Genomic DNA, 23,921 nt, shown 5'->3' with positions numbered 1-23,921 from the left:
TACTGTAGTGCAAAGTGGCTGTGTTTACCATGGTTACAGAAAGCTCTGGCTTTTGTATTCTTTGCAATATTTCAGAAGTAAACATAGCATCCAATGGTACTCATGCTTTGTCTTGTAAATGTTGAATCATTTTTAGCAGCTGCCTGCAATTTTTTTTTTTTTTTTAAAGTTCAATAAGTTTTTTTTATTGTGATTTGAATAATCCAATAATACAAGGGGAAAAATGGGGTCACCAAAACAAAGAAGAAAACAGCCTAATCAATCTTACATAATTCCTTTTAAAGCCCACTAATAGGGGAGACGTGATGCACTTACAACAAAAAAGTATAAGAAAAGATAAAGGAAATGATTCACAGTTCATCTTCACGAGCCCTGAATCATTCCTTACTATAGTAAGGAATGATGCAAGTTCTGTTAGGAATAATCATGCATAGACCAGTGTCAAATGTTAACACACAATTAATCTGATGATATTTATTATGCCATAGAGATACAATCAAAAAAATTTAGATCCAGCCTGAGTAAAATAATTCCTGAATACCTTATTGTTTTTCTCCGAGTCTTTGTGCTTTTTATATTTAGGTAGAAGAGCCAGCATCTTCATACATATTTGCCAAAGGCCTCTTTTTTTTTTTTTTTTTTTTTTTTTTTTTTTGTTTTTTTTTTAATTTTTATTTATTTATCATTTTAATGCATCCTATACAAGATGTTTAAAGAAATACAGAAATATATTATTCTCTTAGTCATATTACATACCAAGAATTGAAATTTAAACATCCATATAAATCATATAATACAGTCCACAACTTAAGGAGAAGAGACAAGATGAAAGTAAAACCCCTCGGGAAAGGGGAATATACAAAGGAAACTAAAAACTTTAAGAAATAGAGCAGTCAGATCTTACCTATCCAAAGTAACCTTAACCGCATTATTAACCTGTATCATTCGGACTGTGTAGAGATTCCTTTACCTTCAAGGAAAAAACCTAATTGGGAAGGTTCGAAAAATATATATTTACTTCCTTGATAGGAAATAAAACATTTACAAGGAAATCGCAACTGGAAACTTGCCCCCAAAGCAATCACCTTTGATCTATGTAACAGAAATTCTTTCCTTCTGGACTGCGTCCACCTTGAAACATCAGGAAATATATATACCCTTTCCCCCAAATAGGAAATCTGCTTTAAATTGAAATATAATTTCAGCAACATTTCTTTATCTTGAAGAAATACCAACGAGACCAATAAAGTTGCTCTTCCCTGAATTTCAATGTCAGAAGATTGCAGAATATCAGAAACATCTAATTGAACATTTTCATCTGCTGTAGCTTTTTCTTTCTGCACTTGTTTTATATAGTAAATTCTTTGTATCGGGGGAAGACTTACTTCAGGTACATTTAAGACATTCAACATAAAGTTCTTAAAGAGTTCTTTAGGAGACATAAACTTGGCAACCGGAAAATTAAGAATCCTCAAATTTAAATTTTTCTGCTGATTTTCCAGGTTTTCAATCTTCCTCAAAATCATCATTTTTTCTGTTGTTTGTTTGGTAATTAGATTCTTAGTCTCTGTTGTTGCTTTATCTAAGTTTTTTAATTCCACTTGGTGTTGCTGAGTAATAGTCTCTAAGGAGCTTATCCTGGAGGTAGAATTCTGGGTCATAGTAACAAAGTTAGAACATACCAGGTGAAGATTCTCAATTGCAGTCCAAATGGAGTCCAGAGTAACAGCCTGTGGTTTTACCAACGGTCCAAGGAGGGGGACACCAGCCGACCCAAGCACGGCTCCTGCTCCAGCGATGGAAGTCTGGGCTCCTGCCACCTCCCCACCGCCGGTCACCGTCGGCTCCTCTCCCCCAGAACGCTGCCTCTCCAACGTCGAGGTCAGCGTGTCTGCTGCATGTTCCACTTCCGGGTCAACTTCGGAGAGAGAGCAAGCCTCACCCCACACTCCGGGGGAGCCCTCCCGCCAGCTCCGCTGCAGCGAAGATTCTCCGGGATTGGGAGGGGTATGCGGTCCTCGCGGGCTCAACGAGAGCGACATCTCGCCGTCCAAGCTATGGATTCCCGGTTCCACAGCAGCGGAAACGCCCGACATGGAAGAGGGGACTGTGAATGCTGTTATCACAGTCTGCCTCGGCGTCGAGAAGCCCGGGGTAGGTGGAGGGATACCCCTCGGTTTCCCTCTTCTTTTAGGCATGAAATTGTCGTTTTTAAAAGTAGAATAAAGAAATTTTTCCTTTCAAGACGGGAGTGCTTCTCTCAGCGTCCTGCTCCTCCAAAGGCCTCTTATATTATGGGTAGTACAGCAAAGGTTAGGTGAAGAGCATGGGTCAAACGGGGTCTGACTATTGAGTTCCATACGGGAATTTGTTTGTGCATCTACTCAAAGGGATAAATCACTGCTGGAGAGACTGCATGGGTCATCTGGGGTTTTCTATGTAACCAATGAATTTCTGAAAAAGTTGATTTTGTTTTATCATTTACTCTCTAATTGTAAAACGTGGCCCACACCATAATCTAGGGTAGTGTTCTTCAACCTTTTTACACCTATGGACCGGTGGAAATAAAATAATTATTTTGTGGACCGGCACCGGTCTGTGGACCGGCGGTTGAAGAACACTGGGCTAAGTCGTGGGCCAGACCCCGCCCCCATAATAGTACTAATTGTAACACTATTTTTTCCATTCATTTTTCATATATACACACAATATAATCTTATTAACAACACATAATGGTTAAATACAAAATTAAACTACACAAAGCACACTGTATGCTTTTCAATATTCATTCCTACCAGAACACAGATAACCCCATGCAAATACGGGACTAAAAACTAAAAGTACTAATATTTACAAACAAACCCTAAGATTCGAGACTCTGTATGTTATACAACCCCAGAGAAAAAGAAACAAATGTATTTCTTCCTGAAAAGTGCAAAATACAGACAGCAGATGTAAATTATCAAAATTGACACAATTCATTCACTAAATTCAAAAATAAAATCATTCCCCTACCTTTGTTGTCTGCTTCCCTCCAGGCAGCAAAACCCACCAAGCAGGAAACGTAAGTTAATGAGAGACAAAATGACCCAGGGCCAGCACAGGAACATCAGCTACAAGTTAGTCAAGAAATCAAATCATATCATTCTGTCTCCTTCTATTTTCATTTCTGTAGCAAATAACGTTTACTTTACATAGTAACATAGTAACATAGTAGATGACGGCAGATAAAGACCCGAATGGTCCATCCAGTCTGCCCAACCTGATTCAATTAAAAAATTTTTTTTTTTCTTCTTAGCTATTTCTGGGCAAGAATCCAAAGCTTTACCCGGTACTATGCTTGGGTTCCAACTGCCGAAATCTCTGTTAAGACTTACACCAGCCCATCTACACCCTCCCAGCCATTGAAGCCCTCCCCTGCCCATCCTCCACCAAACGGCCATACACAGACACAGACCGTGCAAGTCTGCCCAGTAACTGGCCTAGTTCAATATTTAATATTATTTTCTGATTCTAAATCTTCTGTGTTCATCCCACGCTTCTTTGAACTCAGTCACAGTTTTACTCTCCACCACCTCTCTCGGGAGCGCATTCCAGGCATCCACCACCCTCTCCTTAAAGTAGAATTTCCTAACATTGCCCCTGAATCTACCACCCCTCAACCTCAAATTATGTCCTCTGGTTTTACCATTTTCCTTTCTCTGGAAAAGATTTTGTTCTACGTTAATACCCTTTAAGTATTTGAACGTCTGAATCATATCTCCCCTGTCTCTCCTTTCCTCTAGGGTATACATATTCAGGGCTTCCAGTCTCTCCTCATACGTCTCCTATCATTTTCGTCGCCCTCCTCTGGACCGCCTCAAGTCTTCTTACGTCTTTCGCCAGATACGGTCTCCAAAACTGAACACAATACTCCAAGTGGGGCCTCACCAATGACCTGTACAGGGGCATCAACACCTTCTTCCTTCTACTGACTACGCCTCTCTTTATATAGCCCAGAATCCTTCTGGCAGCAGCCACTGCCTTGTCACACTGTTTTTTCGCCTTTAGATCTTTGGACACTATCACCCCAAGGTCCCTCTCCCCGTCCGTGCATATCAGCTTCTCTCCTCCCGGCATATACGGTTCCTTCCTATTATTAATCCCCAAATGCATTACTCTGCATTTCTTTGCATTGAATTTTAGTTGCCAGGCATTAGACCATTCCTCTAACTTTTGCAGATCCTTTTTCATATTCTCCACTCCCTCTTCGGTGTCTACTCTGTTACAAATCTTGGTATCATCTGCAAAAAGGCACACTTTTCCTTCTAACCCTTCAGCAATGTCACTTACATACATATTGAACAGGATTGGCCCCAGCACCGAACCCTGAGGGACTCCACTAGTCACCTTTCCTTCCTTCGAGCGACTTCCATTAACCACCACCCTCTGGCGTCTGTCCGACAGCCAGTTTCTGACCCAGTTCACCACTTTGGGTCCTAACTTCAGCCCTTCAAGTTTGTTCAACAGCCTCCTATGAGGAACTGTATCAAAGGCTTTGCTGAAATCCAAGTAAATTATATCTAGCATATGTCCTCGATCCAGCTCTCTGGTCACCCAATCAAAAAATTCAATCAGGTTCGTTTGGCACGATTTACCTTTTGTAAAGCCATGTTGCCTCGGATCCTGTAACCCATTAGATTCAAGGAAATACACTATCCTTTCTTTCAGCAACACTTCCATTATTTTTCCAACAACTGAAGTGAGGCTCACCGGCCTGTAGTTTCCTGCTTCATCCCTGTGACCACTTTTATGAATAGGGACCACATCCGCTCTCCTCCAATCCCCAGGAATCACTCCCGTCTCCAGAGATTTGTTGAACAAGTCTTTAATAGGACTCGCCAGAACCTCTCTGAGCTCCCTTAGTATCCTGGGATGGATCCCGTCTGGTCCCATCGCTTTGTTCACCTTCAGTTTTTCAAGTTGCTCATAAACACCCTCCTCCGTGAATGGCGCAGAATCTACTCCATTTTCTCGTGTAACTTTGCCAGACAATCTCGGTCCTTCTCCAGGATTTTCTTCTGTGAACACAGAACAGAAGTATTTGTTTAGCACATTTGCTTTCTCCTCATCACTCTCCACATATTTGTTCCCAGCATCTTTTAGCCTAGCAATTCCATTTTTTATCTTCCTCCTTTCACTAATATATCTGAAAAAATTTTTATCTCCTTTTTTTACATTTTTAGCCATTTGTTCTTCCGCCTGTGCCTTCGCCAAACGTATCTCTCTCTTGGCTTCTTTCAGTTTCACCTTGTAGTCCTTTCTGCTCTCCTCTTCTTTGGTTTTTTATATTTCATGAACGCCAACTCTTTTGCCTTTATTTTCTCAGCCACTAGGTTGGAGAACCATATCGGCTTCCTTTTTCTCTTGTTTTTATTGATTTTCTTCACATAAAGGTCCGTAGCCATTTTTATCGCTCCTTTCAGCTTAGACCACTGTCTTTCCACTTCTCTTATGTCCTCCCATCCTAACAGCTCTTTCTTCAGGTACTTTCCCATTGCATTAAAGTCCGTACGTTTGAAATCTAGGACTTTAAGTATTGTGCGGCCGCTCTCCACTTTAGCCGTTATATCAAACCAAACCGTTTGATGATCGCTACTACCCAGGTGAGCACCCACTCGAACATTAGAGATACTCTCTCCATTTGTGAGGACCAGATCCAATATCGCTTTTTCCCTTGTGGGTTCCGTCACCATTTGTCTGAGCAGAGCCTCTTGAAAGGCATCCACAATCTCCCTACTTCTTTCCGATTCCGCAGACGGAACATTCCAGTCCGCATCCGGCAGGTTGAAATCTCCCAACAGCAGAACCTCCTCTTTCCTTCCAAACTTTTGGATATCCACAATCAGATCCTTATCAATTTGCTGCGATTGAGTCGGAGGTCTGTAGACTACACCCACGTAGATAGAAGTTCCATCTTCTCTTTTCAGAGCAATCCATATCGCTTCTTCCTCTCCCCAGGTCCCTTGCATTTTGGTCGCTTGGATATTGATCTTTACAAAGAGAGCTACTCCTCCACCTTTATGACCATCTCTGTCCTTCCTAAAAAGATTATATCCCGGTATGTTTGCATCCCATCCATGTGATTCACTGAACCATGTCTCTGTGATAGCAACAATATCTAGATCTGCCTCTAATATCAGGGCTTGCAGATCATGAACTTTGTTGCTTAGACTGTGAGCATTTGTGGTCATCGCTTTCCAGCTATTTTTCAGCGATAATCTCCTTTTTCGTATGGATTTTTGTGTTGTTTCACTTTCCGTTGCAATACTAAGAAATGAGTTGCTGATATTGCTTATGTTGCAGCCTTTACTACTATCACATCTTTTCTTTTGCCGGGGGTGGTCTCTATAATTGTCCTTCGTACATACACCACCCCCACCTTCTAGTTTAAATGCCTAGAAAAATATTGTCTAAATTTCTCTGCAAGGTTTCTTTTTCCTGCTGTAGTAATATGTAGCCCATCAGTGCAATATAGCTTCTTGTCCTTCCATGTATTTCCCCATCCTCCTATGTACCTGAAGCCTTCTTGATGACACCAGGCTCTGGGCCATCTATTAAAGTCCTCTGTGTTTTTCACTCTTTGCTCTCCTTTTCCATATGCAGGCAGTATTTCAGAAAAAGCTAAAGTCTTTACAAAAGGTTTCACGCCCTCACCAAGCTCCCGAAAAGCTTTCTGTGCTGCAAGTGTGGAGTTGTTGGCCAGGTCATTTGTTCCCAGATGGATAACAACATCAGTGTTAAAATCCTTAGTTTCTTCCTTAATTATAGTCAGTATTTGCCTGGAACTCCTGGTAGCTGAGGATCCTGGAAGACATTTCACTATTTTGGTCTCCTCGTTTGTGTTCCAAGGTTAATGCCTCTGATGATGGAATCCCCCAACAGTAATAGTTTTCTGTTTTTGGCTTTTTTATTTGTACTTAGGGTGCGCTTGTTCTCTTGAGTTACCTTCATTGGTTCCAGTCCCACCTCCCTTCTGTTTTCCTGAGTATCGCAGTGCACTAGTGGAGTGAAGGAATTCTGTAGAGGTAATATTAGTGAAGGTGGATGTTTCTGTGTTACATGTCGCAGTCTTCCTGAGCCTACTGTGACCCATTTATTCCTGGGCTGTTTTATTCTTTGAGGTAGAGGTGGTAAGTTGGTATGATTTTGTGGAGTGATGGAAGCTGCTTTAATTGTATTCAATTCCTGTTTAAGTTTGTAGAGCTCCTCCTTAATACTGGCAAGTTGAAAACAGATGGGGCAAGCCTTAAGCCTCCAAATAGTATGTCTTGGAATTAAAGCACCACAGTGATTGCATAGAATAAAGGTCATCTTGATTGGTTGTGAAGTGACTTGATTTGAGTAGTCCTGATTATATGGGTCTCTATATATGAATAGTGGTCCCTGGGGTTGGTGGGACTATAAGTAAGACTACTAGTAAGGCAGAAATATAGGCTCTATACCACCTAAACACAGTATTTTAAACAAAACTGCAGGTTATATCAGTGCTACCCTAAAACACAGGATTTATAACAGGATTTTCCCTACTTTAGTCACCCTGAGCCACAGGCACCAGAAATATAGGCTCTATACCACCTAAAACACAGTATTTTAAACAAAACTGCAGGAAGAGGAAATTAGATTTAACAGAGGAAAGAGAAGGATTTATTTTTTTGTGCTTTTTTATATTTTTTTTAGTAAGAAACAGGGAGGAGAAGAGAAATTAAGCAGATATAATGCTGAAAACCAGTCAAAAGAGCAGAATATGAAATGCTGAGTAACTTAGCTTTTAGAAGTTCACAGGGCAGCCTTGCACAGCAATGTCTCAAAGACTTTCCTACCATCATTCTATTTCTTCTCACCGTTTCAATTTCTTGGAACACATCTATTTTGGGATCTATTAACTGCCTTCCTATAAAACTTTGACAGTTAAGTATAAACTAACTTGAGTAGGAAACCCACAGATACTATAGTGGCAATTCTCCTACAACATGCTGCCCAAGTCTCAAAGACTGTGTTCGCAACACCAATTCAATGTTTACAATCCTCTCCTCTTCCCTCCAATTCCCATCCGCATTGTTATCCCCCTGCATCAGCCAGTTACCAGTCAGCTCAAAGCCTATTGGTCTGCAACACGGAAGACTCAGCTGTCCCATAGGTCGGCATTCGTTTTTTGAATGTCCCCGGGAGCTAATTGACCAACATGCCCTGTCAATCAAGTCACAATACAGTCTGTTTGTTCTATGAATCATAACATCTTGGGCCCGATGCACATGCCGACCCTGTGGACCGGCAGTAAATTTCTACAGACCGGCACCGGTCCACAGACCAGCGGTTGAAGAACACTGATCTAGAGTATATGTATTAAGAATGAACTACAGATGAGTACATATTTTTAGCACACAAAAACAACTTTTCTACAAATGTGAAAAGACATGACATGCATAGTATAATGTACATTAACAAGTCAATATGCCTGCCTGTTTGCCTCCCTTACCCTTGTGAGAAAACTCTCAGTGCACAGTCAGTAACAAAGTAGAGCCTTATTAGATCGGTGTTCAGTAATGATTTAGTGTCGGCAACCAAGGGTCTTCATATTTTAGGGGAAGTCCTGTGAGATTAGTGGATGTCTCTTTGTGCTGCTTCTATGGCTCAGAAATTATTATTAGGAAAGAATGAGGACTTAGGGCTCCTTTTACTAAGCTGCGGTAGCGTTTTTAGTGCGCGCTAACCCATGCGCTATGCAGAAAAACTAACGCCAGCTCTATGGAGAAGTTAGTGTCTAGCGCGCGCAGCATCCACACAAGCCTCAAATAGTTTATATTGAACGTATTTTATTAAAGTATAAAAATTCTGTACAATTGTCATTTTATAAATACAAATAATACAGAGCAAGGATCAACAAAACCCCTGTCTCCCCTACCCTTCACATATATCCCCTCTACTATCAAGAAAACTGAATGCTACACATAAATATCATGCTAACAGAATACCGCAGTCACACATGACAGGAATAGTGTTAGGGGAGTGCAACTAGGGCAACTGCCCCCTGGTCAGAGAGAGCCCTAAGCCAGCTGGAAGCTAAAGAAGCACTGCCTGGCTTTGCAGTCCCCAGTTATGTCTAACACCAGCTCTAGCATGATATATATTTCAAATCTGATATATTCTAATCACAAAATAGAAATCAGATTAATTTTTTGTACCTTTTGTTGTCTCTGGTTTCTGCTTTCATCTTCTTTTCACTCTCTTCCTTCCAGCATTTGCCCTCTCTGTCTCTTCAATCCAGCATCTCTGTCTCTTCAATCCACTATCTGCCCTCTCCCCCTTCCATATGGTATCTGCCTTCTTTCTATGCCCCTCTCTCCTTTCCATCCAGCCTGCGCCCCCTCTCTCTGTTTTACATGATTCATTCCAGCTTCACTGCTCTCTTCATTTTTATCTCTCTTACACCAGATCTAGCATCTTTGTCCCTCTCTCCTTGTTTCTCTCCTGACCCCCTTCCCAGCATCAATCTTTCTCTACTTTCTCATTCCTCTGTATCTCCCCTCATCTGATCTCTTCATTCCACCCTGACCCCTTCCCCTCCTCTAATCTCCCTGCCAGCTGTTTCCTTCCTTTTTTCCTCCTCCCCTGTCCAGCAGTAACCCTCCTCCCCTCCCAACAGCATCTCTCCTCCCTCCCTTCCTTCTGGTCCAGTAGCAGCTCTTCTTTTATCCAGCAGCTTCCCAGCCTCCAATAGTGGCTTCCTCCCCTTCTCTCCGCTCCCCTTAGTACTTGCCTGTAGCAGTGCCAGTAGCGTCAGCACAGCGATTCACTTCGGCAGCCATGGGGCTTTTGCTGAGTCGCGGCCCGCCTTTGATAATGCAGCTTCATCTTTCCTCAGAGGCAGCATGACTCATCAAAGGACCAAAGGCTTCCTAAGCGAATCAGTGCGCTGGCACTATTGGCGCTGTTGCAGGCAAGTATTGATAGCTGGGAAGCAAAATGTCGGAGCTCCCTTGATCTTGCCAGCTCTGTGCGGACCAGCAGAAAATTTCTGCAGATCAGCGGTTGAAGAACACTGATTTAAACAGTAGCAATTAATTATGGCTCTTTGACAGTACTTCAGGTTTTAAGTTTATTTAAAATTTGTTATCCCATTATCAAACTTCTAAGTGGTGTACAAAGGTAAAATGAATAAAATATGGTTAATGCAAACATATCCCATTAACAGACGTACATGATCGTATATTAGGATATAGGGTTGAAATACAATAATCGATTGGATAGCGAGACATGAATGGTAAATACAATAGGGGAGAGAGATTTCATTTTTGTCGTTAACAGTGATTGGGGGATTATAAATTGAATGTGTCTTTAAAAAAGTTTTAAAATTCGATTTGAATCGATCCAGAGAAGATTCCTTCCGAAGATGTGATGGCATAGAGTTCCACAATTGAGGGGCATTTACAGAGAAGATCGTTGAATGGGAGGTATCATATACAATTTGGCGTAGTAAAGGTATAACTAAAATGTGTTGATTATTTGATCATAGTGTTCTGGATGAGTTATAAGGAATGATCAGCCTATTGATAAATTCTGGGGTGTGAAAAGTTTTGGATTTGAATGTTAAGAAGTAACATTTATAAGTTATTCTATGGGAAACTGGTAACCAATATGCGGTATCACATGGTCAAATTGTTTGGCCTTAATACTTTCAGTAAGTTACAACTTTAGTCCTAGGTGAATATGTGCAGTATGTAGTATGGAGATTTAGGAGGTTCTGCATGTATTGTATATCCTACCTATGGTAGTTGAACACTTTAGTGAAAGCATCTGTTGTGTTTTACAGCATGAGAGAAACAGTAGCCCCCACCTTTGGGGATGCAGGAGTCACCTTATAAACTGTGTTTTCATTCTAAGCTCTCTGCACCCGGGTTTCTGTGGAGACAAGGGACAGGCTCAGACTTTGAGGCACCTCTGGAACTGCCTTCCATTTTTAGCAGTTTCCAAAACCCAGACCAACCTTGGGACTGCTTGGGGAGGGTGCTGATTTTTACGGCCTTTCTCTAGAGGAATCTTAAGCCAAATTACTACAGAATGCTACATAGAAAAATCACAAATCTAATACAAAATCACTCTCGTGTTCAGATGTTACTTATTTGCAATCATATCAACTTATGATGAAACATATGCTCAGAGACATAGAGGCAAAAACAAGTATATCGCCTCACCACCCAATCATAACATGTTCAATATACTTCAGTTGATATAAAAAAATATTCAATATGCTGTGTACCCACAGTCTATCACACTCACGTAAAGTTAGAAATTCCAAAATAACAAACTTAGCTTAAATTTAAAGTCTAGGGGTCTGAATTTTCCAGACAGAAAATCTGGTAACCCTAGATGGCCTTGTTCCCGTTCCCACCATAAACCAGCTGCATTTTTTCCTGCTCCTGCAGACTAACCGTTGTTTGCCACAGGAACCCTTCCCCTTGTCATTCTCTACATCTAGCCCACCAGCCTGGCTTCAAACATATTACTAAGGGTATCCTCAAGGAAGCGGGCATTTCCAAATGCATTCTTTTCATCCACTGAGAAATGCCTTCTTCCTCAAGCATGCAGCTTTTCCTCTCATCTGCTTTCCCTTTTCTGTCATGAGCTTGGATAGAGATGCAAAGAGTAGTATAAAAAAAGCCAGAAGGATAAGGGCCATCATTGGCTCCTGGGCCTTGCATTGAAGAACACTGATCCATTAAGAGCCAGCAGCATCTCCTTGAATCCTGCCCCTTTATCTGGTAACCACTAGGGGTCTCCATGCTGAGCATTAGAGAGCAGGAGCGATCCACAGGTGCTACTGCACCAGCAGAACCCATCTCTTAATGGTAGGCTTGTGGTTCCCTTATTTGGCAGTATGATCCCTGAGCATTACTACCATTAGACTACTGTTAAGGAGTCTGACTGAGGGAGCTGCTGGGGCAGAAGCTCTCGGGGATTGCTCTGTATTCCCCCAATAAGCCTCCCTCCACCCAAGATACCCCAGTAGATGCCAAGAGAATGTGAGGACTAGAGGAGCTGAAGATTCTGATTTTTAAAAAAAAGAGATTAAGGCTCTCTTTTACTAAGCTGCTGTAGACGTTTCTACCGCAGCCTGGGACGCTAAATTCTATGAGCATCAGAGCAGCGTTGGAGTATTTAGCGTTCCGGGCTGCAATAGAAACCTCTACCACAGCTTAGTAAAAAGGGGGATAAGGTAGGAGATGGGCTGGGATGGGCACTGTTGTTGTTTTAATAGCTCAAGGTGCTTGGAGGGAAAGATATATTTTCGCTGAGAGCGATCACACAACGATTAAATGCCAAGCCTCAGAGACCGATTATTCAGACAAAGACTGCTGAATATAGATTTCGGTCAAGATCTCAATCATTGGCCTATGGCATGTACTGATGGTACTACTTTTTTAGTATTTTTTAATGTTTTTAAATATTTTTAAATATTCTATAAATAAATCTTTTAAATATTTTTAGAAAAGCTAAGAGAACATCCAAAAATGATATAGATAGTGCACAAATTCAAAAAGGCACTTATCTTAGATGGAGGACAGCACTGCATTCAAAGCCCAACGGGGCCACCGTTTCACCTGCACTGGCTTCGTCAGGGGAAAAGCATAAACAGTGCCTAAGAAAAGAACAAAATTCAATAAACATTTTTGGATGTATTGGATCACAAAATTCTTAAATTCAGTGTTTAAAACAGCAAACTTACGGAGCAAATATGACCTGGTTCCTTGCTGAACTATTTCTCAAAAAATGGCGTCAGTTTCAAAAGATGCTGAGCCATTTAAATACCCCAATCAAAAAACTGCCGGCAAACGACGTATTTCATCAGAAAAACGTAAAAACGTGATGACATGACACAAGAAAAAGCACACACAAAAAAAAATTTATTTCTTCAGTCACTAATAAAAGACAGCACATTATAGTTGAAATTATAAAATTGCAAAACCAACAAAAAAATTATTTAAGCTATGTATGGGTAATTGTAACAGTGAAACTAAAGTTGATGGAATAGAATTGCTAATCAATGTGATGGATGTCCTTGTTTTTTGAGAGCAAATTAACTCAAAATGTGGCTCTATAGTCGACAAGCAAACATGCATTTCATCATCCGCCATCTGCAGTCATTCTCTTTTTTTCAAATTAATTTCTGTCAGAGCTGAAAATCCAAGTTCGCAAAGATAAGAAGATTCAAACAGTAACAAAGCCTTGATTGCTTTGTTGCTCAAGTTAGGATAACTACTGCACAAAAAAATCAAATTACTAGCCATTAGTTTTCAAGGACCAATTATGCCAAAGAATGGTGCTTGTCTGGGCAGTTGTATCCTTACACACACAGATGCTCATAACATTGACAAGACTCTTGCGTACGTGACGTACATGTCATCTACTGTAGTGTATACTTATGAAGGGAATTTTTAAAAATAAAGTAAAATTCTGGAATCTCTCTTGGCACACCCAGAATCTCTTTGAGGCACACCACTGTGCCGTGGCATACAGTTTGAGAGACACTGGGCATCCAGATTCTGTTACAGAATAGAACCTACTTTGATATTTGGATGCTAACATTTAACACCATGTAAAAGGCAGGTATAAACTTTAGTGCCTAAATATTGTCACTTAGGCATGCAATTAACAGTATTCCATAAGCCTGGTGACTTTGTTTGTTCTGCTCATGCCCCTCCCATATGCACACCTGCTAACGTATAGAATACCACTTAAAGTGCTTTCAGTTCCAAACTCCAACCCACCTACTAGGCACCAATATCTGTCTTATCATTTCCTCTGTAATTTCCCCCATCTAAGCACAATGGATTGATGCACCTTCTTGTCCAGTTTATCGGTCTTGACTAGATTGTAAGCTCTTTTGAGCAGGAACTGTCTCTTCTGTGTTTTGATGTACAGTGCTATGTGTGTCTAGTAGCGCTATGGAAATGATTAGTAATAGTAGGTACTGTTTACCCCTATTTGGGCACCTAAATTCTGTTTTGAGCACCTTAAGTTAGGTGCCTAATTGGAACCTAACTTGAGGTACACTATATAGGGTACTGTCCAAGGGCCCTATGTTGGGCAGGAGCAACATAGTAGAGCCACACACTGCACGGAAGAAGGCAATGGCAAACCACTCTGCCTTGAAACATCACATGGAGGATTCCTCACTGTGCATGCAGCTATGGGTTGGTGGTTGACTCGACGGCATACACACACACACACTGTGCAAGATAAAGTAAGAGGGAACCTAATGGGGGGAGGAATTAGTATGTGGCAAGTCAGGTCAGGAGGAAGTAGAGAGTAGAGAAGTAGAGAATGGGAGAGTGAAGTACATATAGGGGGGGAGTATTAAGCATCCTACCGCAGAATAAAAGTCAAACTGCAGTGGGAGAAAGAAGTGAGGGGGGAAAAAGAAAATCAGAAGAGGAGAGGAGAAAGAAAACATTAAGACTCTTCCATCTTTGAGAAGAATCAAGTCCATTAGTAAAATTTCACTCTCCTTTCCATACTTACTAACTGCAATATGGAATGGACTACCTCCTCAAATTAGATCATGTTTATCTCTTCAGATCTTTCGCAGAACCTTAAAAATGACTATGTTTTATCGCTTTTTAGGCAATAGCTCCAATGAACGTTAATGGATCTTTCTTTGTGATCTAATTATGTAAACTGAATCGAGCTCCTATTTTAGGAGATGGTTCGGTATATAATAATTAGATTAGATTAGAAGTGAAGATGGACTGAGAGAAGAGAAAGCATGGCGTGCACAGGTTAGGTAGGAAAGAGGAACTATTGAGGACTGGATTGGGGGGGGGGAGAATATGAGTTGTATAGATGGGCCAGGGTGGACTGGAAGGCATATTTGAGTGTGGTGTAGATGGACTGGGAGCAGGATGGTAAACTATAGCAATGAGTTGGTATTGGGGAGGAAGAGAGGCTAGTGGGACTTGCAGTGCTACCCCTAGCATTTCTTTTACCCACACATCCTCTCTGTTGTGCATCACCTGCTATGCTTTTCATTTAAAGGCAGCCTGACCAGTTATGTTCATAACTCGCCATGCTTTGCTTTCATTTATGTGGCCTTGGTCATTTGTGCAGAGTTGAACAACCCCTATCATTTTGAAAAGTTGGTTCCTATGATCAAGGATATCTATTGACACTAAGAAGTCCTTTTACTAAGTTGCAGTGTGTTCAGTGCAGTAGACAATAGCAGAGACCTTGCTTCTATCAACTGCACAGAAAAGGGAACCTATTCATTAAAAATGCCACGTTAGCTGCCTAACGTGGACGTAGGATAGGTCTGGGTCTGACAGGTAGGTGGAGGCATGACCGGCTGTAACAGTTAGCACATGGGTCATTACTGTGTGCTCAAGAAAAGGCAGTAAGTGGGCCACGCTACTGGTACTCATAGCCCAGTGTCACAGGAAAGTTTGGTGGCACTGGTTCTCAATCAGTCTTAGCCTTTGATTTCTGCCTCTCCCCTTTAGATAACTTCATACCTTATGATCTCTCCCCAGCCTCCAGTCCACCCTTGCACAAACCCTGACCCCTACCAAATCAACAGCCCACCACAAGACTAGTGTTAGGGGTCATCAGTCCAACAGATCCAGGATGGTAGTGGAGAACAATCACTGTCCCCCAACCTCACTGCACTACCACTTCCAGCCCCCAAGTAATCCCCAGAAAAGAGTGGGAGTTTGGGAAGAAAGGGTTTGCTTCGTGCAGTGGGCCTTTTTCCTGGAGTTTTCCTGGGGTTAGTCCATTGTCTGGAGGGGCATTTGATCAATGGGTATGAGATGTATGGGGGGGAGACAGATATTGGAGGCAGGGGGAATTAAAAGGTGCAAGGTTTATGCGGGAAAGTTGGAGCACCAACAGTTCCAATCTCCCATCCACCCCACCCAAAAAAAACCCATGCAGCTTCTGATCCCCTCCCAGCATTCAATACTAAAGGATGTGGGGAGTATTGAATGCTGGGAGGGGATCAGAAGCTGCATGGGTTTTTTTGGGTGGGGTGGATGGGAGATTGGAACTGTTGGTGCTCCAACTTTCCCGCATAAACCTTGCACCTTTTAATTCCCCCTGCCTCCAATATCTGTCTCCCCACCATACATCTCATACCCATTGATCAAATGGTTTTTTTGGGGGGTGGGGGGATGGGAGATTGGAACTGTTGGTGCTGGTGGGGATCACAAAGCACTTGCGCTGCCTCAGCTTGCTGTCAGTGTCGCAGTTAATGTCGACTTCATTGCACACTTGGTTCGATAGTTTAAAGGGCCCGAGCTATTGGACTTGCTACTTAATGCAGTGCCCTTATGCTAGCTGCCTGCCCTGTGTGGTAAATGCAGAGCAGATTGTAGAGCAAGCCTCTGTACGTATTATTGCATAGTAAAATGGACAGTAACACTGTGTCTTGTAAATGTCTTTACAGCCTTGTATATTTTCCATTCTGCTACTTAAAAAAAAAAAGTTCAGAATGCATTAATGTAAGAATTTGTTTCGATGATTTGCATAATAAGCTTTGCATGTTCAGTGTGAAAGTACAATTATAGAAATATAAAAGAATCAAGAAGTCATTATTGTCTAAGTTTTCATACCCTTTATCATAGCAAATCCATAATAGCTCTTTTTCCAAAAATTCCTTTAAGACCCATAATAAGTTAAATAGAACCCTCCTTTGTCTCATCAGAGTAGTTAAGCTGATTTGAATACTCGTGATGAAGAATCCAAATCCAAGTTGAATGTGAAGTAGCGGGCTAAACATGCCAAACAGAGCTGCCAAAAACACTCTAGGATAAGGTTATTCAAAGGTACAGATAGGGGGAAAATTTCACAGTGTTTGAATATCTCTTGGGGCACTGTCAAATCCATTATTGAAAATCAGAAATAGTTTGGTACCACAAGGACACTGTGTTGAATAGGTTATCCTAGGAAGATAAATAGCCATGAGCTAAGGAAAATGTTGAGGAAGGTCACTGTGAGGCCTAAAATAGTTTTTAAAAAGACAGGGAAAATGCTGACAAGTTAAAAATTACTTCACAAATATGGTAGCAAGAAGGAAGCAACATAGTGTTCATAAACAAACACTTAGGGGATATGGCATGCATGTGGGAGAAGGTTGCGTGGTCTGGTGAGATCAAAATGGAACATTTTGGTCTCATTGCTAAGCAGTATATGTGACATGAAACAAACACATCATATCGCCCTAGTAACACCATCTCTACAGGAAAGCAAGATGGTGGCAACATTCTGTGGTGGGAACATATTGCAAGATCAGGGACAGAGAGGTTTGTGAAGATCAAGTGAAAGATGGATAGTGAAAAGTACAGGCAGATCCAAATGTGAGATAATATTTTGCTTCATTTGTGGCTGCCTTACTGCCAAGGCTTGTACCCATGATTCAAGGGAAGAAACTTTAAAAAAAGTGACATTTTATTATATCATTATTTTATTGTCCTAAAATTAATGTTATTACTTGGATTGTGTTCCATTGTGATAAATGTACTTTTTGAATATTTCTACTTCAGATAAAGCACCCATTGAGTCTCCACTTGGATCGGTAAACTTTTTGGAAAGATTTGATGATATTCTTGGCCATAGATTTCCAGCTTCCACTGTGAAGGATTGCATGGATTCTTCAGGTAAGCTTTTCTTTCTGGTTTTTAAACTGTAGAAAAATTTGCATTGTAAAAAAGGATTTGTCTGAATTTTGGCCTTGTTTTATTAAGCTGCATTAATTTTTTTTTCAGTTACTGCACAATAATTGCCAGAAGCTATACACTTACCATGTGTTGATTACATTGCAGATAATGCAGAACAATGGTGGTGTTGGCTGTTACTTTAACACTTACCCCCTAATTCTATAAAAAGTGCTAAAAATTGTGTGCGCACCCAAATTATGCGTGCAGTGTAATTGAATAACAAGCTAATTAGTGATAATTGGCATTTTAATGAGCAGTTATTGGTACTAAATAGATTCAATTACAAGTGCTGTGTGTAAATGTAGGAACAGGATCTGCACTTAAATTTTACATACAAGTCAAAGGGAGTACGGTCATGAATGGGTCAGGAGCATTCTTTTAAGTTACACGCATAGTTATAGAATAAGGGCATAAGCGCTATTCTATAAACTGTGCCTAACTTTAAGCGCGGCTTATAGAATAGCGCTTTTTTCAGCACTGGATTATTTTAGGTACCATATATAGAATTCTGTCTTTAATGTATAGTATCATACCACACATTGGCATTAATTCTATGACAGTCTACGTCAGGAGTGTCCAACCTGCGGCCCAAGGGCCGCATGGAGCCCCGTGAAGTATTTTGTGCGGCCCCGGAAGAGGCAGATGCAGTGTTTTCCTCTGCGGCCCCCGGGTGTTTACCGTCTTGCCGGCTCCCTCGTCTGTCTTGCTGCAGCGTTTGCGCATTTGTGCGGCCCCAGAAACACTTTTTTTCGGCCAATGCGGCCCAGGGAAGCCAAAAGGTTGGACACCCCTGGTCTACATATATTTAGTCACCCATTCTATAAATTAAGTAGTGTAACCACACTGTTAGGTGTGAGCACTTGAACCAGCCATAGAATTGATATAATTAACAGAGATACACACATAACTTACAGTTTTCTATAAGTTCTGCATGCAAGTGTGAGTCCCGCCCATGCTCCTCCCAGACTCCATATATATGTCAAATATGCCCAGAACAAAAAAGACTGTGGAACCTGATGTTGCTGATGGCTTTATTAAAACAAACAGTAAATCCACAAATTTCAAACTGTAAAGTTCATCCACAACTTAAGTCAGTGAAGAAGACCCAACGTGGTCCGTGTATCGTCCTTTAAAGTCTTCCTCAGGGGTCATATGGGTATAAATGTTTATATCAATGTAAAGTAGTGTACAGATTGGGCGTAAATGGTTGTGATTTAGTGTACCATGAGTGTGTATCACATGAAATGTGAAATATCCAAAATCTCTAGTGTCAAACGAATGGATAGTTAGTGATATGCCAGGTGACCAAGGTTAACATAGTCTATGTCAAATATGCATCATGTAAGATGTGCACATATTTACAGAATAGTGGGTTAGGTAGAATTTTGACATTTATATGTTTGTGTTCACTTGCAGGCATATATGCCATTATTCTAATCATTTATCCATGTGGTCGGTATGTAAATGTTTAGCATAACTAATTTATAAAATTATCTCCATTAAATGTAAGTTGTAGGCATGTCCTTTTCATATTTGTTTGTTAATACAAGAATTCGCACACTTAGGGGATTTTTTTTTTTACTAAAATGCATTAAGCTTTGAGCTTAATGCACTATGACGCTGAATTTTAACATATTGCAACAAAAAAACCACTCTAGATAATACTTATTTCTTTAGAGTACTCTAAACGACAGTATATAGAAAAACGCTCATTCAAAAATAGCACTCTAAAGAAATAAGCTTAGAGAAATGTTCTCCGTTTTTCAAATGAGACAGGTACTATTTTTGAATCTTTGATGCCCATCGCATGAGCGTTTTTCTATATACTATTGTTGGTTCCCTGAGGCAGGAGTGAAACGTGCACGTCGGAACCTGCAAGCTAAAAGATAAGTTTGCTGAGTTCTTTCAAATAATCTAAGGCATATCTTTTAAAAGAACTTTTTAGCCTCTTTGGGCTTCTTACGATTTACATCTTTAAAAGACATGATATAATCTGCTGTCTATTTTTGTACATGCGATAATTGGGCGGTGAGGTGGTCTTTTCTGGGGTCCTCCCCAGTTACCCCTCCATGATTCTGAGCATAAAAATTTTTTGTAGACCTGATTATACCATCTCCATTGCACCATTTATAAGTATTATCTAGAGTGGTTTTTTCGTTGCAATATTTGTCCTTATCACTCTTCCTACTGAATTGCTTCAAATTCGCCCCGTCCCTTATATTTGACTGAATTTTAACAAACGGCAAGCCTAAAACGAATGCTGCTTCAAGAATGGGCAACCCCAATCATGCAGAACACAGCCCTCAGATTTATCTATTCTCTTGGAAAATTTGACCACATCACCAACGCCTACCTAGATTCGCACTGGCTTTCTATACAAGCCCGCATCCAATTCAAACTATACTGCCTATTATTCAAAACATTAAACAGAATGGCACTCACCCATCTAAACAACCGCCTAAACAGGAACCTCTCATCCAGACAGAGGAGAACCCAGTCCACTTTCTCCTATCCCTCTTTCAAAGGAACTAAGCGCAAAAAGATGTATGACAACCTACTAGCAACACATGCAGCAAAATTGGACCTCTCCATCACCAACCTGCTGACAGAAACAACAGACCTCAAAGCTTTCCGAAAAGAAATCAAAACCTTACTATTCAAAAAATTTGTCCTGATGTCCTAGCCCCCCATTCTTTTCCCCTCTTTCTCCCACTTAGTATCCTCTCTTCAAAATTGTATTAGGCCCCAACGCCTTTAATTGTATTCCTCTTCCTGGATATGTCCAGTTATCTTTTTGATGTAATCCGCTTAGAACTGCAAGGTACAGGCGGAATAAAAGTCATTAATGTAATGTAATGTAATATATTTGGCATTTTTAGAGTGTTTTTGTTCCATACGGTGCACCCGGGGGTGGCCACAGTGTCCAGCTTAGCCTCTCTCATGCTGAATCAGGTAGCCAAATGCTCAGCTAGCCCACCGGGGCTTGGCAAAGCTGGTATTTCCATCCGCCAGGCTGCAGACCCTTTGCAGCCTAGGAAATGCAAATTTTAGTCACCTTAGGGTAACTTGATGCCCCAGGATCTGGACACTTTTTTCGAATTTTTGAAATTTTTTGTGGTCTGAAGCTCAGAACCAGTCTCCTCCCCCTGCCCAGTGCCTATCCGCCTCCAAAGCATGTCTCAGTGGCACTGCCAGAGGTTGTGGTAAGAGAGGATAGTGTAGCTGGTTTTAAGAAGGGCTTGGACAATTTCCTAGAGGAAAAGGCCATAGTCTGTTTTTGAGAAAGACATGGGGCATGCCACTGATTGCCCTGGATCAGTAGAATGGAATGTTGCTACTCCTTGGGTTTTGGCCAGATATTAGTGACCTGGATTGGCCACCGTGAGAACAGGCTACTGGGCTTGATGGGACCTTTGCTCTGACCCAGCAAGGCTGTTCTTATGTTAGAACAAAACAAAAACTGACAAGAAAAGTAGACCTTGGCCCTAGCTCCTTATAGCTCCTTCCGGACTCCTAAGGAGTTCCCATGGGGCTTGGTGTGCCTCTTGTGCCACACCCCCTGGCCATGCAGCCAGTGCCCGTGTGCCATAGGCTCATTCAACTTTTAAACAGATGAGCCTGGTGGTGACGTCTGATGTCGCATGCCACCGCCTGCTAAAGTCCTGGTCTCACTGCTGGGAAGAATCTGAAGTGATGAGTATCTTCCTTCGATCACTCTCGGGCTCATTCAGCTTTTAAACAGATGACCCCCGGTGGCAGCATCTGACATCACATGCCAAAGTCCCGATCTCATTTGTTGGAGGAAATCTGAAACAATGAGCAGCTTCCTCCCTCAGCAACTTTTTTTTTTTATTTTTTTTTACCATCAATTACAAAATAGACATTGATTCTTTTGACTAGATCATCTAAGTCCTAAATGAGTGAATCAGCCCTTTTAATTTTGATTCTCTTTTCAGTGTAGAAAGATCTGAGGCCTATAACATTTACATTGAATATTTTTTAGGAATATGTTTCCTGACCAAAATAAAACTCTCAAATATCTGGAAAACATCAAATTTGTGACCTTTTTTATGATATATAGATGAACTGGCTGCCAAAATGTATTATGCAGACAGCTAAAAAAAAAACCCCACAAGTTTGCTAATTTTCCTAGCTGTCATTGACTGATTTAAAATGTTCTCTCAATGTTCAGTTATCTTTCTATTTAAAAGAATATTTTAAAATGTGAATTGTACACATAGATATCAGTTTTATGGCTTCCATTTCTTTTGTGTCTTGTAGATCATCGTGCAGGTTGTTTACTGTCATTTGCAGGGGGAGAGAGTTATAGTTGCTTATTTTTAGATTTAACTATTGAAGTTGGGGCCCGATATTCTGTGAGCTGTAGTCAGCAGATTTTAAGATGGATTATACCCACAGTCTATACAGTAATGGAATGGTCCAGGATTGTCCTGACTCTGCCCCCGAAGTTATGCAGGCATTCGCAACATTCAGTGCCTTTACCTACATAGCTAACCGGGCTAGTAGGACCACATAAATAGCAGTCCTATCGTTGCTGAATTAATAGAGAATGACAAAGTGACAGAATTTGTCACTATCACCGTCCCTGCAGATAACCACGGGAAACCATCCACCATATTATTTAAGGAGAGAGGAAAGAATCAGAGTATAAATAGGCACAGTCACTGACCTTCAAGCCTTGCATTGAAAAATGCTGGTGTAGAAGGACTGAGGTTGAGATAGGTACTAAGGAATGTCACAGGATGGTTTCCTGTGGTTTTCCACAGGGACGATGACAAATTCTGTGGGTATAGTACGAAATATTGGCTATTCCTGCAAAACCTATGGCTCTGGCTGATGACCCAGTTATTCAATGCTGATCTTGGTGTTGGCACTGAATATTCAGGATATGCCAACAGAAGTTATCAGGGTGGTAGCTGATATGTTTAAAAAATACTCTCTGCCACTGGCTGAAGATTGGCCTGTACATATGACTATCAGGGAAAAGGAAGCTAGTGTCACCAGAAACAACAACAAAAAATTAGGTTTTAATGACTTCTGTTGGTGCAAACAATTTGTAATGCAACAGTCGAAACACCATCTTTCTATTTTTTTCACCTAGAGGTTCAAATTTAACTTTTCAGGCTGATAACCCATAACATCAAAACTCAGCCATTCTCAACATTTTGGATCAGTTATGTTAAATCGCCTTTTATCAGAAATGGTCACATACTTTTCTAACCAAACTATTTAATTGGTCATCTGTTGACTACCCAATACGAATAATTCCCAGACTATATATATGATCATATTTTGGGACTAATTCCACATCAATGTCTGGCATTTCCTTCCTGAGATCCCCCTATCCACTATATCTTAGTTTTCTCTGCATTAATGTTAAAAGCTGTTTTCTCATCCATCTTTTAATCTGAGAGAAACAAGAATCCATTTGCTGTGCAATTGCTTGCATAGAAACTGTAATTTGGATATCATCTGCATATGAAAAGTTCAACATGTAGTGCGTCCAAAATTGTTCCCAAGGTACTTGAAAAATATGTTACAAAAAAAAAAAAAAAAAAATAGGTGATTGGAGGGGGGCAGAACTTACAGGATACTACAATTCATTTCCCATGCTTTGGACAGCTCTTCAACCTCTATGTCGGACCAGTACTTGACATTGCAGAAAAATACCAAATCGGAATCCATTCACTCGCTGATGACATACAGCTCTGCCTCCCCCCAGGTCAACACCAAGAAGTACAAATCAAAAAACTTCACTGCTGCTTAACTGAAATAAAGAACTGGATGACTTTAAATAAACTACAGCTAAACGCGTCAAAAACTGAACAACTCTGGGTACACAGATACTTGCACATACCCCCATCCATTCTTCTCCTGGGGAAATGACACCCTTAAAGCCAAGAACAACGTCCGCAGCCTAGAAGTGCCCCTGCACTAGCATCCATGCATTGGTTGCCTATCCAAAAATGCTGCACCTTCAAAGCCTTGGTGCTTGCCTTCAAAACCTTCCACAAGATGATACCAAACTATATGACAACAAAACCACAAATTTACGGCTCCAGCCAACTACTGAGATCCCAAGAAGAGAGGTGACTACCTTACTGCCTGGTCACTCTCTTATGACTAAAACAGCCCGCAAATGCTCCTACT

General features: G+C 41.0%; 1 protein-coding gene across 4 annotated transcripts in view; it reads left to right on the top strand.

Moving 5' to 3' along the window:
* ACOX3 (acyl-CoA oxidase 3, pristanoyl) overlaps positions 1-23,921 on the top strand; it is a 158,159-nt gene that overhangs the window by 93,071 nt on the left and 41,167 nt on the right. For all 4 annotated transcript variants that reach the window (XM_033950119.1, XM_033950109.1, XM_033950138.1 and 1 more), the window contains exon 13: positions 17,577-17,690. In XM_033950119.1, the coding sequence (XP_033806010.1) occupies positions 17,577-17,690 (114 nt within the window). The remainder of the gene's footprint in view (positions 1-17,576; positions 17,691-23,921) is intronic.

This window comes from Geotrypetes seraphini, chromosome 1 (genome assembly GCF_902459505.1).
Source record: "Geotrypetes seraphini chromosome 1, aGeoSer1.1, whole genome shotgun sequence".
Taxonomy (NCBI): Eukaryota; Metazoa; Chordata; class Amphibia; order Gymnophiona; family Dermophiidae; genus Geotrypetes; species Geotrypetes seraphini.
The sequence above is the reverse complement of the archived record's forward strand: the minus strand, read 5'-3'. Positions and strand labels throughout refer to the sequence as shown.